At 40.1% G+C, this 16,708-nt stretch overlaps 2 protein-coding genes across 2 annotated transcripts; both read right to left on the reverse strand.

The window, feature by feature from the left end:
* Positions 1-5,785: 5,785 nt before the first annotated feature.
* LOC115593849 (olfactory receptor 52N5-like) lies at positions 5,786-6,733 on the reverse strand. The gene has a single exon (XM_030437527.1). The coding sequence runs from the start codon at positions 6,728-6,730 to the stop codon at positions 5,786-5,788; it is 945 nt and encodes a 314-aa protein (XP_030293387.1). The 5' UTR covers positions 6,731-6,733.
* A 3,284-nt stretch (positions 6,734-10,017) lies between these two features.
* On the reverse strand, positions 10,018-12,674 carry LOC115593851 (olfactory receptor 52Z1-like). The gene is made up of 2 exons (XM_030437528.1): positions 12,597-12,674; positions 10,018-10,964 (listed from the first exon to the last, which is right to left on the reverse strand). Exons 1-2 carry the CDS (start codon positions 12,607-12,609, stop codon positions 10,018-10,020), a joined length of 960 nt encoding a protein of 319 aa, XP_030293388.1. The 5' UTR covers positions 12,610-12,674.
* Between the last annotated feature and the right edge of the window lie 4,034 nt (positions 12,675-16,708).

Below are 16,708 nucleotides of genomic sequence, written 5' to 3' on the forward strand. Positions count from 1 at the left end.
ACAAAAAGTTACTGAAAGAATTTTGATAGTCCGAAGAATACTCAAGTCATTAAATAACAACTTCCTGCAGATTTCATTTCAAACAGGAAGTGTTGCATATTTTCACATTGGTGTGTTCGAATGACATGAAACTGAGGTTACTACTTCCCCATGAGCCCCTAAGCCTCTGTGCAAAATGTTGAACGATGACCACAAGGTGGCGCTCTTTAAATTTAAGTTTTTTATATCTCGACATCAGTTGCTCGGATTAACACAAAACTTAGTAAAATTATTGCTAATAATTGTTAATCTCCATTTGCAATATCGCAACAAATTAAAAACTTTTTCGAACTCCTCCTAGTCGATTTGACCGATTTGCACCAAACTTTGCATGAAGCATCTATTGACCCTCCTTCAGTTTTTCTTTGTCCAAAATGATCGCATTTTTCACTGCCTGAACATACCCCAAAACTCACCAAACTTGGAATATACGTCACACCTGGCGAATAATGTATTAATCTCTTAGTAAACTCTGTGTAGAGACCCTGGTGACCCTGGTGATACTAAGAGCAAAGTTTCATGTTGTGTCGAGTCTTCTTAGTGTTTTAAAAATAGAGATTTTGATGCTAACGTCAGAGTGCCCCTGTACCCCATTGAAAATTAGCTTGCCCAAAAATGAAACTTCGGTAAATCTTAAAAGTGCCTATTCCTTCGTAATTATGCATTTACGCGAAGGTTTGACTCATCTTCAATCACAAATAAAGCCTCTGTTGCTTTTTGGCGAGAGTTTCACATTAATCTATTGTCATCATGGACTTCCACCATCAAGCGCTATAATCGAGGAAAGTGCCTTTTGGCTTATAGCTCCCATACACTTTATCACACCTTCAAAAACCTTATATCCACACATTCACTGAATTGTGCTAAATCACGTGATATAGGCCATGCCCATTTCCGTCTAAAAACTCCTCCCAGGCAATTTCACCAATTTGCACCAAACTTTGCACACAGCATCTGTGGATCCTCCTGACAAAAAGTTACTGAAAGAATTTTGATAGTCCGAAGAATACTCAAGTCATTAAATAACAACTTCCTGCAGATTTCATTTCAAACAGGAAGTGTTGCATATTTTCACATTGGTGTGTTCGAATGACATGAAACTGAGGTTACTACTTCCCCATGAGCCCCTAAGCCTCTGTGCAAAATGTTGGACGATGACCACAAGGTGGCGCTCTTTAAATTTAAGTTTTTTATATCTCGACATCAGTTGCTCGGATTAACACAAAACTTAGTAAAATTATTGCTAATAATTGTTAATCTCCATTTGCAATATCGCAACAAATTAAAAACTTTTTCGAACTCCTCCTAGTCGATTTGACCGATTTGCACCAAACTTTGCATGAAGCATCTATTGACCCTCCTGACAGAAAGTAATCAAAAGAATTGTGATAGTCCAAAAAATGCCCAAAATACAAAACAACAAATTCCTGCACATTATGTTCAAAACAGACAGTCTTGCATGTCTTCGCCAAATAAAGTCTGATTACCACAACACATTTGCGAATTGTGTTCCATGGCCCGATGAGGCTTTGTGCCAAATTTGGTCCAAATCGGCCAATAGATGGCTACATGATGAAAGAACAGCTGGAATGCTGTCATTGTTGAGTGGACAGGCTTTCTCCACCAGAGGGCAGTGCTGCCTTGCTAATGGATACAAACCTCTGTTGAAGAGTCTGTAGGGTGACACAGTGAAGTCCTCTCTTTATTTGTTCTTTATGTAGATTGAAGGGAGTTCTTCTGGCTTAAGTGTACATTATTTAATACTGACAGGAGCAGGCCACCAAATTATAAAAGAACAACTTCCTCAATGGAAGGTGTCGCATGAACAAGCCCCGACGGCAGCATGTGCTGACGCGGGTGGGCTGCGAGGGCTCGTTCATCAGCAGTTTTAATTAGATAATAAGATCCGTTTTGGAAACAGAAAACAAAGTCTCGTTTAAGAAGTCTCGTTCTGAAATCTCATGAGAGGTGGGTCGTTGCAGGAAGCCGACAGTGGAAACAAGAGTCCAATATGGAGCATGACGTTAACAGTTTACCTCAAGGACCTGCACGCGAGAAGTTAGATCTAGATGAGGCAACAACTGTAAGAACTCAATTTCTGAGATTTCAGAGCAAGATATGTTTCTGCTGATGAAAAGTATCTTATGATATAACAAATAGGTATTTCTCCAGAGGAATCATTTCTGTAATGTTGTCAGGCTCTTAGAATAACAATCTCAGCCTGGCAGCGACAAAAAACAAGCACTTTTAGTGGACAAGATTTTGACGGTCGGAGTTGCCCCAAAGGATTATGTGGCAGCCAGCTGAGGCGATCTACTGGACTGATTCCAAAACTTCTGGCAAGTTTGAATAATTTGCGCACTAATACATGTAGGGCTTGTTAAAGGGAACAACCTATTAAACAGTGGCGTGCACAGACTTTTTGAAGGGCAGGGGCGAAAAGAAAAAAAATGGCACATACAGGGCGTTCTCGTCACTGAAGAGGGCACTAAGTTCTATGTGTTACCGAGGGCACCTTAGACATTTTTATATGTTATACAAATGGCACATTATATAGCCTTAAAACAGACTAACTAGACAGACTACTCAAGTTAATTTGTAGTTAGGATCAGCATCCACGAGAACTGTGTAGATTCAACATTGGACTGTGAAGAACACAGAGACATGGATGTATGAAGGAAATAAAAACCCTAGGGGGTCTGGGGGTCCTCCCCCAGAACATTTTCAATTAAGTAGATGCCATTTCCTGTATTCTAGTGCATTTTAACACTATATTAGCACCAGATAATCCAAACTGGTTCTGTGAGATATAGTTTTGGCTCAATATAGATCAAAAAGGGGCCCAACATAAAAGTCATTGCAATAGTAATGTTTCATAGTATTTCTTGGTCTTAATAGTCTTCTGGAGTTTAGTGTGTATTCTTCATCCAATAGGGCTCTGTGATAAAAACACAGGGAACAATACACATTTAAAATATTTATTTGACACCTCAAAAGAAACAAACTATGATGAACTATGGACATACAGTGGCTTGCAAAAGTATTCACCCCCCTTGAACTTTTCCACATTTTGTAGTGTTACAACCACAAATGAAAATGTATTTTAATGGGGTTTTATGTGATAGACCAACACAAAGTGGTGCATATTTGTGAAGTGGAAGGAAAATGATACATGGTTTTTAAACATTTTGAAAAATAAAAAAACAGAAAAGTGTGGTGTGCAAAAGTATTCACCCCCCTGAGTCAATACTTTGTAGAACCACCTTTCCCTGCAATGACAGCTGCAAGTATTTCGGGGTTAAGTCTCTACCAGCAATGCACATATAGAGACTGAAATATTTGCCCATTCTTCCTTGCAAAATAGCTCAAGTTTAGTCTGATTGGATGGAGAGTGTCCGTGAACAGCAATTTTCAAGTCTTGCCAAAGATTCTCACTTGGATTTAGGTCTGGACTTTGACTGGGCCATTCTAACACATGAATATGCTTTGATCTAAACCATTCCATTGTAGCTCTGGCTGTATGTTTAGGCTCGTTATCCTGCTGGAAGGTGAACCTCCGCCCCAGTCTCAAGTCTTTTGCAGACTCTAACAGGTTTTCTTCCAAGATTGTCCTGTATTTGGCTCCATCCATCTTCCCATCCCATGGATTGAACAGTGCTCTGTGAGATGTTCAAAGCTTGGGATATTTTTTCATATCCTAACCATGCTTTAAACTTCTCCACAACTTTATCCCTGACCTGTCCGGTGTGTTCCATGGGCTTCATGATGCTGTTCGTTCAACAATGTTCTCTAGCAAACCTCTGAGGCCTTCACAGATCAGCTGTATTTACACTGAGATTAGATTTCACACAGATGGACTCCATTTACTAATTAGGTGACTTCTGAAGGCAATTGGTTGCGCTGGATTTTATTTAAGTGTATCAGAGTAAAGTGGGGTGAATACTTTTGCACACCACACTTTTCAGTTTTCTAATTTTAAAAATGTTTGAAAACCTTGTATCATTTTCCTTAACACTTTGTGTTGGTCTATCACATGAAATGCCATTAAAATACAATTACGTTTGTGGTTGTAATATGACAAAATGTGGAAAAGTTCAAGGGGGGTGAATACTTTTGCAAGCCACTGTATATGTTTCCAACTGAGCTGTGCACTTAAAAAGGCATTTTTACGGTGGCCGGGAGGTGCAAACCAAAATTACAAAATGTGAAACACTTTTACGAAGCTTGAGACAAATTAAAATTTTGGAAAACATTTTTACATATCATAAAACAAAATTACATTACCGAAACAAATTGACATTTCAGAAAACAAATTTACATTTCAGAAAACAAATTAACATGATACAAAACACTTTTACAAACGCCGAGGCAAATCTACAAGTGGTGAAACACTTTTACAAGTCGCAAAACAAATTTACAAATAACGTCAACCGGAAAGGGAATGTACCAACTCCGGGGTTGAACCGGAAGTGATAACCCGGCAGCGGCCAGTTCGCCAGATATGTTAAACTTCAAGGTAAAATACGTTAGTAATGCTCAGCTAAATGCCTTTGGAAGTTAAACCTTAAAGGCTTCACTTTCAAACTTTCAGAGGCTGACTTGTATTTTATATCTAATTGTGACTGTGGAGATGTTAGAGACTTGTTTTACATAAATGGACCAAGATGAACAGATTCAGATCAGGCTGTGATCCCTGCTTTATTTCCAGACTGTAAAATCTAGTTAAACGTCTGAATGAAGAGCTAAGTTTATGATTATCATATATGCACACACACACACATACATATATATATATATATATATATACACACATATATATACATATACACACACATATATATACATATACACACACATATATATATATACACATATACACACACACATATATATATATATATACACACACATACATATATATGTATATAGATATATATATACATATACATATATATATATATATATATATATATATATATATATATATATATATATATGTATATATGGGTCCATTTCCACCAAGTGGATAGTTTATCATGTTTTGCCCAGCCAAGGGGGCAGTTTGGTGTTTGTTCCACCCAAGAGGGCAGTTTAGTGTGTTTTGCCAACCAGGAGGGCACTTTAGCACGCGTTTTTGCCTCCCAAGAGGGCACTTTAGCACACATTTTTGCCTCCCAAGAGGGCAAATTAGTACGCGTTTTTGCCACCCAAGAAGGCAGTTGTATTTTGCCAACCAGGTGGGCACTTTAGCACGCGTTTTTGTCTCCCAAGAGGGCACTTTAGCGCACGTTTTTGCCACCCAAGAGGGCAGTTTATCATGTTTTAGCCAGCCAGGGAGGCAGTTTAGTGATTTTTTTTCCACCCAAGAGGGCAATTTATCACGCGTTTTGGCTCCCAAGAGGGCCCTTTAGTGCGCGTTTTTCAACAACTGGGCCACGGGGGGGGGCCCTGTGCACATCACTGCTATTAAAGAAAGTTTTTTATAAATAAAGTACATCAAGACTTTTATGCTGGATTTGAATCAGTATTTACAGCTTTAATGTGAAATACCATTGAATAAAGAAGGCAGAATTTTATGATGCAATACATTGATGCTTAAATTATTACCAGGATGATGGTTAACATGCAGTTTATCACAATGTTAAGGTTAGTTAACTTGTGTATTCAATTAAGACTTCCATTCACATATAATCATATACATATCCTAAGCAAAAGTAATTATTTTTCATGTGTATCAAACTGTTTATCATTTTGCTTCCATTACTTTACTGTTACGGAATAAAGTCACAATCCTTTGTCTGACCTCTTTAATCTGTAGCCCATAGATGACAGCGTTCAGGGCAGGCAGGGCCACATGTCCCATGACTGAAGCCACCTTCCTGTGGTCAGACAGGTGAGGAAAACGGTGCAGGATGACGATGATGAAGCCCGACACCAGGAGGATGATGTACACGGCCAGGTGGGTTGCGCAGGTCTGCAGCGCTTTGCTGTTCACCGCCTTGTTTTTACTGATCACACACACTGCAGCAATCTTCAGGTAGGTGAGAGTTATGCTGCACATGGAGGAGCCCAGCAGGACCACCGTGTAGCTGAGGCCGTAGATGTTATTGATGAGGACACTTTCACAAGACAGCTTAAACAAGGAGGCGTTGTCACAGAACGGGTTGAATATAATCCACCTGCAGCGTGACAGACGGACGCTGAGGCCCACAAGGATCAACACCAGCACAAAGGCTGTCCCCCAGGCCACCACCGACAACTTCACCACTGCACTGTTGCTCATGATGGTGGCGTATCGCAGAGGGTTGCAGATGGCCACGTAACGATCAAAAGCCATGATCATGAGCACAGTGTGAGAGGCACTCGCATGGAGGTGAACGCAGAAGGCCTGAATGGCACAGTCAATATAATAAATGTACCGCTTTGAGTTCGATATTAAAAGATCTCTGAGTACATGAGGTATAATTATCGTGGCCCCAAAAACATCATTAATACTCATGTTGCAAAGAAGCAGATACATAGGCTGGCGAAGGCTTGTACTCCTGAAGATCAGGGCAACCAGGCCGATGTTCGACACCACGATAAAGATGTAAACAAGGAGAAGGAAGACAAAAGCAGGAATAAAGGACTGAGAGGTGACCATTAACCCCTCCAGGACTAGGATATCCTCCATGAAAGTCTGGTTTTCCATAATTCAAATGTCACCTAACAATGAAGCCTTTTATTTGGATAAGAACAGTAACACAGTCATAGATACAAAAGAGCAACAAGACTTCACGATGACGCTTTAAATACTTTAACAAAGTAATCACACTGCATCTAAACTGACCTACAAAGCCAAAGCAGTCATAGCAGTAGCTTCGAGTTATGACGGAAATTCAACTTTTAAATGTCTAAATTTCCTAAGTTCAGTGGTGCTTTATCTTAGAGAAACAATTGGCAATAAGACCAAAAATCAGTGTTGCCAGATATCGCGAGACAAACAAGCAAGTGGGCCTATGAAAACAAGCCCAAAACAAGTGACTTCTCCGTTCCTGGTAGAAAAAAAAAAGAGAGATTATTATACTTTGCACATATCACATATCACACCCTGAATCCAGAAATGTATTGCATTATATCATTGTATTTATTATTGTTTTAATATGTTATGATCCTTTTTTATTTTAGTTCCAGGACTTCAAAACGATATGCCATGTAATAAAAATAGGAAGAGGAACACTTTTACAACAAGCCCACAAACCCACAACCCACGACTACCAATATTTATAAGCGACTTTACAGGAAAAACAAGCCCAAAGTAGCTTATTATAAGCGGACCTGGCAACTGTGCCAAAAACCAAAGCAGACTGCATTTAGTTCAGTTACTGTGCTCTGCTTTGGTTTTTCTGAGCCTTGGTTACTGTATTCTGTGTCAACTGTCTATTAAGACCAATTATAAAGGTAGGTTTTCATAAACTTCATAAACACAATAAATATATCGAGTAGTCTTAATAGGTTAAACTTCTAAATATTACTTGAGAATTCCATGAATTGATCTAAATATCTTGTCTATTTTAATTTTTTAAAGATGCAAACATTAAAACAGTTAAATGCACATACGATGTTTTAAATTATCAAATTAGATTTCAATTTTGTGATGAAGAAAACAAGAAGAACATTATAGTTTCTGCACTTTGTACTATACATGTAGTTTTCAGGTAAGACAAAGGCAGAGTGTGGTATATGCATTTTTAGGGTCACAGGTCAAATAATTGTTCATAATTTTAGAAGAATACATATTTCATAAGCACATAACCAGTGTTGTACCTATAACACATTTGGCCAGACGTTCAAAGACATTTGAAGCTATTTCTTTAAATTAGCCTTTGTAGGGCAGTAAATATTTCCAGATTAAAATGGCAATGATGTTGTGATTTGTCAGAATTGTATTACTCTGAATTAATTGTAATCTGATTTGTTATACATCCAAGATATTGATATTGATATTTCTACCGAGATGATTAAACGATTACTTAAGTGATCATTACAAAAAAAGTGTCCTCACTCAAAATGTGATTAAGGATTTAAAAAATATCCCCATAACAGAGTTCCCAGTTAGACTATTAACAGTTTTCCCTGAGATAAGAAAACAGTTGATAGTGTGTCAATCCAGAGTAACAGGAATACTGTCTCTGCAAAGACACATTGTAAAGTCAATTTTATTTATAGTGCAAAATTGTGTCAAGTTGCTTTTCAGTCTGTAAAGCATACGACTTCCTCAAGCCTTAAAGTCTTGATTCAGATAAAGACATCTCTGAAAAACCCTTTAAAGAGGAAAAATATAGAAGAAACCAACAGATACAAACAAAATGTCATTCATACACTCCAATGTCTAAGCATGAAAGATATAAAACTAGAAACTTTCTGTAACTGAACCCTTTAAAAAATCTTGAGGATAAGTTAATGTAAAGTTGTGTGTGCAATAGAAGATAGAATCACGGTATCCTTGACTTAATATGAATTTGCCTGCTACATTTGTAAAGTGTGCAGATAGCTTACATGAAGATTAACACAGCTTGTGTTAGCTGAAACACTCACTGAGGCAGCTGCAGAAGGCAACACCCTCTCTGACACAAACTGCCCTCCACCCCAGACCAGAACTGACACAGCAGACCGCTTTATTTGGTGCATCAGTGGTAGTATCACATGCTGACAGGTCAACTGTTGCTTGGCAGCCACTCAGTACCAATCGTCAACATCATCATCATCATCATTTGTATCACTTGTAGGTTAATAGAATATATTCATGTTACCTATTTCCGGCCGAGTACTTTGAAGGGACATAACAAAAGTGTGAGTGGTCTGAATGTTTTCTGTGTTGTTCAAGACTGAGAGCAGAAGAATAAAGTGCGACCCGTTCAGTGAATGGAGTTCCCGTATCTTTATTGTAATATAACTAAGTGTAGGCGCAATTACACCCACTCGGTTACATTGGCATAATGAGTGAGTAAGAAAAGTTTGGCTGCTGTGTAAAAAGTGAAGAAAAACCAATGATTGTTACCAATGAACTTGAACTTTGTGCTTGTGCATAAAATTCCTGAATTTTTACCCAGACATTCTCTTTGAGTACCTGTCTGCCTGCTATCTGTCAACCTGCCTGGTATTCTGCCTCCCTGTACCTTTAACCTTGACATCAGTCATTTTCTGAAAGCATCCTGTCGCTGAAAGTTATGTTGAAATGATGACATTATGAGGGTTATGAGGAAAAAGGTTATTTTCTGATTGTTTCATGGCATGGAGGCGTTCTTAAACACAATAAACACACCCACACTTCCACACAGCCCTCCAGATTTAGTGAGAAAGCTGCTACAATACACACTTAATGCCTGCTGTTTGTCTCTCTGCTCTGCTCAACCTGTACATATGTGTAGCTCAGGCTCATAAAGGGTGTTTATGACAGACAGAGAGCAGAGGAGAGAGACAGAGAAAGGGATGTAACCTGTTTGCTGTGATTTTAGTCATTGATCTTACGCTGGTTGAAAAAGGTTGACGCCCAAAAGTTCCGGCAAATACTAAGAAAATAAGAAAAAATTGGCAGATGGAAGCCAGACTCTTTAACTAGGGTAGATTTTCAATCATGATTAACAGCAATTTTTACGAAACCCCTGCATGTTATGCCCCTAATGATACTAGCCTATTTAGGTGTTAATACTTTTTGTCAAAGAAAACTGTTTAGTTCAGAAGAACTCTTTTCAATAATTAGTTAATTGAAACCAAATCAAGAAAATACACGTAAATATATTGTGAGACTGCCATACTGAACCGGGATCGATATTTAAATCTCCTCTGTGAAATATTACTGACCAGCAAGAGAACGTGATCCCTGAGAAATGACTGAATCTTTTTTCCTCAGTGATGCAAATATATTTATATCTATATTTTATATTATTATTATCATGCAATATGTCTCCCTTGCAGAACATCCGATCACAGGTTGTATCATTTTATTAGAGCCACTTTACTGTTATTAAACACAGTGATAATCCTCTGCTTTATCTCTTTTATTTGCAGGCCATAGATAACTGCATTGAAAGCAGGCACGGTCACGTGAACTAAGACAGATGTAACCTTCCTGTGGTCTGACAGGTGAGGGAAACGGTGCAGGATGACTATAATGAAGCCCGACACCAGCAGGAAGATGTACACGGCCAGGTGGGTGGAGCAGGTCTGCAGCGCTTTGCTATTCAGCGCCTTGTTCTTACTGCTTAGACACACTGAAGCAATTTTCAAGTATGTCAGACTTATGCTGCCGATGGAGCAGCCCAGCAGGACCACCGTGTAGCCGAGGCCATAGATGTTATTGATGAGGATGCTCTCACAGGACAGCTTGAACAAAGTGGGGTTATCACAGAAAGGGTTGTATATAACTTGTCTGCAGCGTGACAAGCGAATAGTGAGACCCAAGAGGATTGCCACAAAGAAAAGAGTTGCTGTCCAGGCTCCCACCGACAGCTTCACCACCATTGCCTTGGTCATGATTGTGGCATATTGAAGAGGTTTGCAGATGGCCATATAGCGGTCAAAGGCCATGATCATGAGTATGGTGTGACTGGCGCCCGCAATGAGGTGAACACAGAAGGCCTGAATGACACAGCTATCATAATCAATCAATCGCTCTGAAGGTGGTATGAAAATGTTTCTCAGTATGTGCGGTGTGATGATCGAAGCCCCAAAAATGTCATTAATACTCATGTTGCAGAAGAGCAAATACATGGGCTGGTGGAGGCGCCTGGTGGTAAAGATCAATGTGACGAGGCTTATGTTTGACACCACAGCAAAGATGTAGATGAGCAAGAGGAAGACGAAGGCAGGAAGGGAGGATTCGGTAGAAACTTTTAACCCCTCCAGGAGTATGAAATCATCACTGAAAGTCTGGTTCTCCATATCTGTAAAAAAGCAAGAAAGCAAGAAAATGTGTCACTGTCTGAGATAAAACATGATGCAAAATTGGACGTATAAACTGCATGCAATGTTAAAATTTAAACTTGTGTTGTCTGTATGAAGATTGAAACATTTCGGTTGGGAGTTCAGGCTTGAGTGTCTTGAATGCAAAAATCTGTCACCTCAAGTCCTGACAGACATTGAACAGTATAGCGGAGGCCCCGTTCAGACCTGGTATCAACATGCATCCTGGGTGATCTAGTCATAGGTGGACAGCTCTAAGTTCAGGTATGAACGCCTCCAAACACACTGAAGACACATTTGAGATCTGATCACTCAGACCACATTCAGATGTGGTCATGGCCTCATGTGACAGGAAGAATGGATCACACACTCTCTGATTTCCATGTGGTTCACTGTATGTAAATGACATGTTTGTGTGTCTTAACCTGCAGATATTAGCTGCAGCTATTTGTAAGCACAAAGTAGTATCTCCTCCCTGTACAAATAAGTTACATTTTCAGAGTTGGTTCTGTGTCAGACGTGTGTTACCTGCCAACAATAAGCAGCTGTTTAAACACACTGTTTCAACTGATTTCATAATTTACACTCAATTTATGAAGACAACGTTTTATTGACAGTAATCATGTCAAATTCATGTTTACAGTAATCAACATGATCTACTTCTTTGGTTTCAGTTGTTGACTGAAAATAAGTTTATAAACTTTTTGAAACACTGTTGACAACAAATTCTTAACTATTTAGGCCTTCTTAAGATTAGATGAGACAAGAAAGGTTAAGATTTACTTTTGCTGAACAGCCATAGGGGAAATTCACTGTGACACGGCCGCACAGGGGAACAGAATAAAGATAAAGGAAGAATATAGAATAGACTCACAACAAATAAGATGAATTACAATAGAGAGGTTATTAACAGTAGATAAAGCTGTTTGCATATACATGTGCAATGTTCATGTAAGTGTGCAATATGCAAATCTTCCCTGAGATATACATACACTGTGTACACTCTTACACACTGTTTGTAGATACATGTGCAATATTTCAGTTACATGTCTTGTTACTTGTACATGAACAAGATATTTCTTTGTGTAAAAAAGAACAATGTGTCTGTTTGTCCCAGTGATGTACATGTTAGTTTGCATGTAGAGCGGGGAAGTGAGATCAGATCACTCCTTCTGAGAACTGAGACATCATAAGGCATAAATGTAGTCATTAAAATCTTTAACCAATTTAAAACTTACTGACAATGAAGGCTGAAAGGGACATTCCATGTTACATAGAACAATCACATTTATTTCTGTTCAGTGAGGTAAACCGATTATCAATTTGAGGGGAACAATGATTTGTCTAATAAGTGCATCCCTAGTTACAGACTAGGAAACATTTAAGAGCCAGAAAACAATAACAGCAGTTCAACTGAATTTTGTCACATTTGTCAGAGATCAAAGTTTCGTCAACCCCACCGAGATGAAAGACTAAAAAAAGGTTGAGTAGTGGATCTAAAAGTAAAAATGACAATCTAACAGCTTTCAACATAAGTGCTACTGCTGTTAAATAATGTTACAAAATATTTACACAAGTGCTGTTTCCAGCTGCAGAGTGTTTGTTAGTATTACCTCTTGTATCCATGCACCATCCTCCATCCAACAAGAACTGAACCAGCACACACTTTTATTTAAAGGTCTGTTGGCCTTCAGCTGCAGCATCACATGTTGACAGGTCAACTGTCACTTAGCAACCAGTGACTGAGCATCACCAACACAGAGTGTGTCTCTGTAACAGTGATGTCATTATGGTGGGACAAAGAGGGGCTAAGTGATAAAGAAAAAGAACACTGTTTTTTTTTCTCTCTTGATTGTTTTCCAAATTATAACAAAAATCTAAATGTTTTATCAATTTAAACACAACACTTCTGAACCCGAATTAATACAAAATTAGTCATCATCACGTTTTATTTGCCAGACATAGTCTTTTATTCATTTCTGTAGATGTTTGGTGGTCTAATGATCATTTTAAGACTATATATTTTTAGAACAAAATGACAAAAGAGCAGTCAGCGGCAACCAAAATTATCAACCCATTGAGGGCAGGATTCAAAATCCCAATCAGTAAAAAAGTGCAATCACAGGCTGATCCAACTTTTGTGAATTTTATCATGGCAACTCAAAATGCGACTCAGTAGTGTGTATGGCCCTCTTGTGCCTGTATGCACTCCCAACAATGTCTGGGCATGCTCCTGATGAGGCAGTGGATGATGTCCATCTTGGCCAGTGCCTTTGGTCAAGTGTACGGACTGGGAAATCAACCTATTAGTTCATATTTATATGTTGGGGGAAACAGCAGTAGGCTACCCAGAGGAAACCAATGCAAACACAGGGACAACATACAAACTCCACACAGAAAGACCCTGCCTCAGCGGTATTCAAACCCAGAATTGTCCTGATGTGGAAAAGGTCCATCTTGGATGATCAGTGGGGGTCTTTTAAACAATTGAGACTGTGACATGACTTGAATTAAGAAGCGACAAAAGGTTCCATGTCCATGCATAAGAAACGATAAAAGACAGGCATGAAGAGTGATGAGACTCACATGGGAACATGACAGGATGGGGAGTGACTGAGGTAAAATTGCATTTCCATTTACGTTATCATACTATACAACCCAGTATGTTATAACGTATAACATTATATTACATTAGGTATGAAATTAAACTTTACGTTACAATATATACAATATATAGTGTGTATATATATATATATATATATATATATATATATATATATATGTGTGTGTATATATATATGTGTGTGTGTGTATGTATATATATATATATATATATATATATATATATGTGTGTGTATATATATGTGTGTGTGTGTATGTATATATATATATATATATATATATATATATACTGCCTTCTTAGGAGAACCTTAAGATCAAGCCAAAGAAGCTTCTTAAGAAGCTCTTAGTGGGAGCTGTCCACCGCGGTGGTGCTGAAACTGAATCAATCGATACCAGGCAAATCGATCACCCACCTCTTTATCAGGGCATAAGTCACACACAGCGCCCCGTGGTCCCCCCACACAGGTGAAATTAGGCTACGCATGTATCGTGTGTGTGGGGGGTGTGTGTGCGGGTGTGTGTGTGGGTGTGTGTGTGTGCCAACAGGTGTATCCAAGTAGTAATCAAGCCCATTAGCGCATATTTACCCCCGTGGATATGCTGACACACACATGTGAGAATGGAAGAAACCGGCAGCAAAAGAAACAAGCGGGCACCGTCGTTTACCGCGGAGGAGATGGGCGTCTTAGTGGACGAGGTCTGGCAGCACGAAAAGATGTCCCCCTCCAGCCCATGTGGCCTGCGTGACTGGGATACTGTGAGGAAGAAGTGGCGAAGGTGAGGAGAGAATCCATGGGCACGGGTGGTGGAGCACCGGGTGGGACGACCCTCACTCCCGACGAGGAGAAAGTCCTCTCCATCATTGGGAAGACGGCCTCTGAAGGCATTAGTGGGGGCATCGATGTTCAGGGGGACGAGGGGCTCTCAGAAAGTGAGGATGAAGAGGAGCCATCTGGGAGTGGAGCAGGGACGTGCATGCCCCCAGGAGAGGACGACCCCCCACAACCGTGCCCTGTGTCCGCATGCGGGGAGGCTTAACAGGGCGGCCCGCAATAACAACCTGCACCTACAGCAAGACGCTGGTGTGCCTGGAGAGGGAGACGCTGGTGGTGCTGCGGGGGATAGAAGGCCGACTCGAACGACAAACTGCCCTGCAGGAAGAGATGGTCTGGATAAAGCAGGAGAGGTTGGAGCTGCACCGGAGACAGCTGGCACTTGCCGAGGTGCAGTTCAACCGTCCCTCCCTCCATCTCGGTTCCAATCATCCTTCCCCAGGATTCAGGTACGGGGCATTTCTATTTTTTATCTGCATTACGCAATGTATCCCGTTCAATTTCACTAATCAATCTCCCTTCATTGCAGGTGATGCAGACGCCCAGTAAAGACAGCGCGGAGCCCCCCCCATATGGTTTCAATAAACTACTTTGGTTTCCTTTTCAACCATGTATTGTGTGGATCATTTTGCATTGAAATGAGGGTGTCAAACCTAGAAACAAAAAGTCCCAGGCAATTTGTAATTTATCTAAGCCTAGGTTCATGACGTGTGCGTAATATGCACCCTGACGCACGTGCTTCTCACCACTTTCAGCACAGCATGTTTTGCCGCTAATTTCCCACTTGTTACCTGGTCACCTCAGAAAAGTGGACACTATACTCCCACATACTGAATGCAACAATACTTCCTTAACATTCCAGTGCCAGACTTTCAGGTAAAGCACCCGGACACTGCAGCAATAAATTATAGTGTGCAGGACGTTACATGTAGCCTACATCTGCTGGTTCTGTTTATTTATTTCAGCCTTCAGGCCTCACAGTAGTTACGGGTGGTGTGGTGGTTGTGGGTTGTGGGTTTATGGTTTAGTGATCCGTGCTTGGTGACTGGTGGTGAAGGGGTAGGGGCTGGGGTTGTTGGACCTCAGAAGAGGTTGATAACTTCCTGTCTGGTCTGGGCACCGGCCTGATGGAGTACTGCTCGCACATCGCGGGGGGCGGGGTTCCCCACTGCGTAAAAACGCAGCACAGCCAGGAGCTGCACCTCCGGGCTGAGGGCAAAATTGCAGCGGGTTGCTCTCTGGATGTGTGGAGACACCAGAGTGATCAGCCGTTGGATCTCCGCACGGGGCCGCATGTCCAGTGGGGAGAAGTGCTGACGCACGTATGCATTTATGTAAACCGTCTGGCCTCGCGCACGGCGACGCTGTTGGTTCGCAGCGAGAATGTGCTGTATTGCAGCCATGGTTTCTCACACGCACGGACTTTAGCAACGCGTCTCTCTGGATGAGGTTCAGCTGAGTTCAATTACATCTGTTTGCTTGATATCTGTGAAATGCTACAGGGTTGTTGATGTTTTTTTATGTGTAGTACTATAAACTCATATATGCAGATGTGTGTGGAAAACTTAAACGTGTAATTCATCAAAACGTTTTTTTTTCTTCTCTACTATTATCCTATGTTTCTTGCGCCAGTGGTCCGCAGCTATGAGCGCATTTCAACATTGAGCATTGTTTTATTATTTCGAAAAGTGGAGGATATACATTTCCCTGACGCGGCTTGATCACTGAGCATTTGGTCGCTAAGAAGGCTGTTAAGAGTGGGTCAGCTCGTTCTTACATTTCCTTCTTAGTGAAAGATCTTCTTAAGCAAAGAGCGACTCTGGGAAACACATCCTTCTTTCACAGCGTTCTTAAGAGCGCTCCAAAGAAGATCTTAGCACTTAAGAGCTTCTTAACGAATCTAGGAAACGCGGCCAATGACTGCAACGTTCTTCATCAAATGATCACAGTCTTGAAAAAGACGTAAAAAGACTTTTTCTTTGTTGTTTCAAGTGGTGGTTCTTAAGTTCTGATTCTAAAACTAATTCAACTTCTTCTGGATCAGGCGGTGATACTTTAACAGTATATTAAAATCAAAAATCAAAAAGAAAAGAATTTGTTCTATTAAAAACTTGGATAAAAGTAAAACACTTAAAGTAGTGATTCAATTTGCTTTTCTTAGAGCTTGTTGCAAAAATAAAATTAAAGATTACTTAAAAAAATTTAGAATAAAAAGGAAAGAAAGAAGAAAAGAGATAGAGGAGTGGGAGAAGTGAAGAGAAGAAGTCAGG

This window comes from Sparus aurata, chromosome 13 (assembly GCF_900880675.1).
Source record: "Sparus aurata chromosome 13, fSpaAur1.1, whole genome shotgun sequence".
Lineage (NCBI taxonomy): Eukaryota > Metazoa > Chordata > Actinopteri > Spariformes > Sparidae > Sparus > Sparus aurata.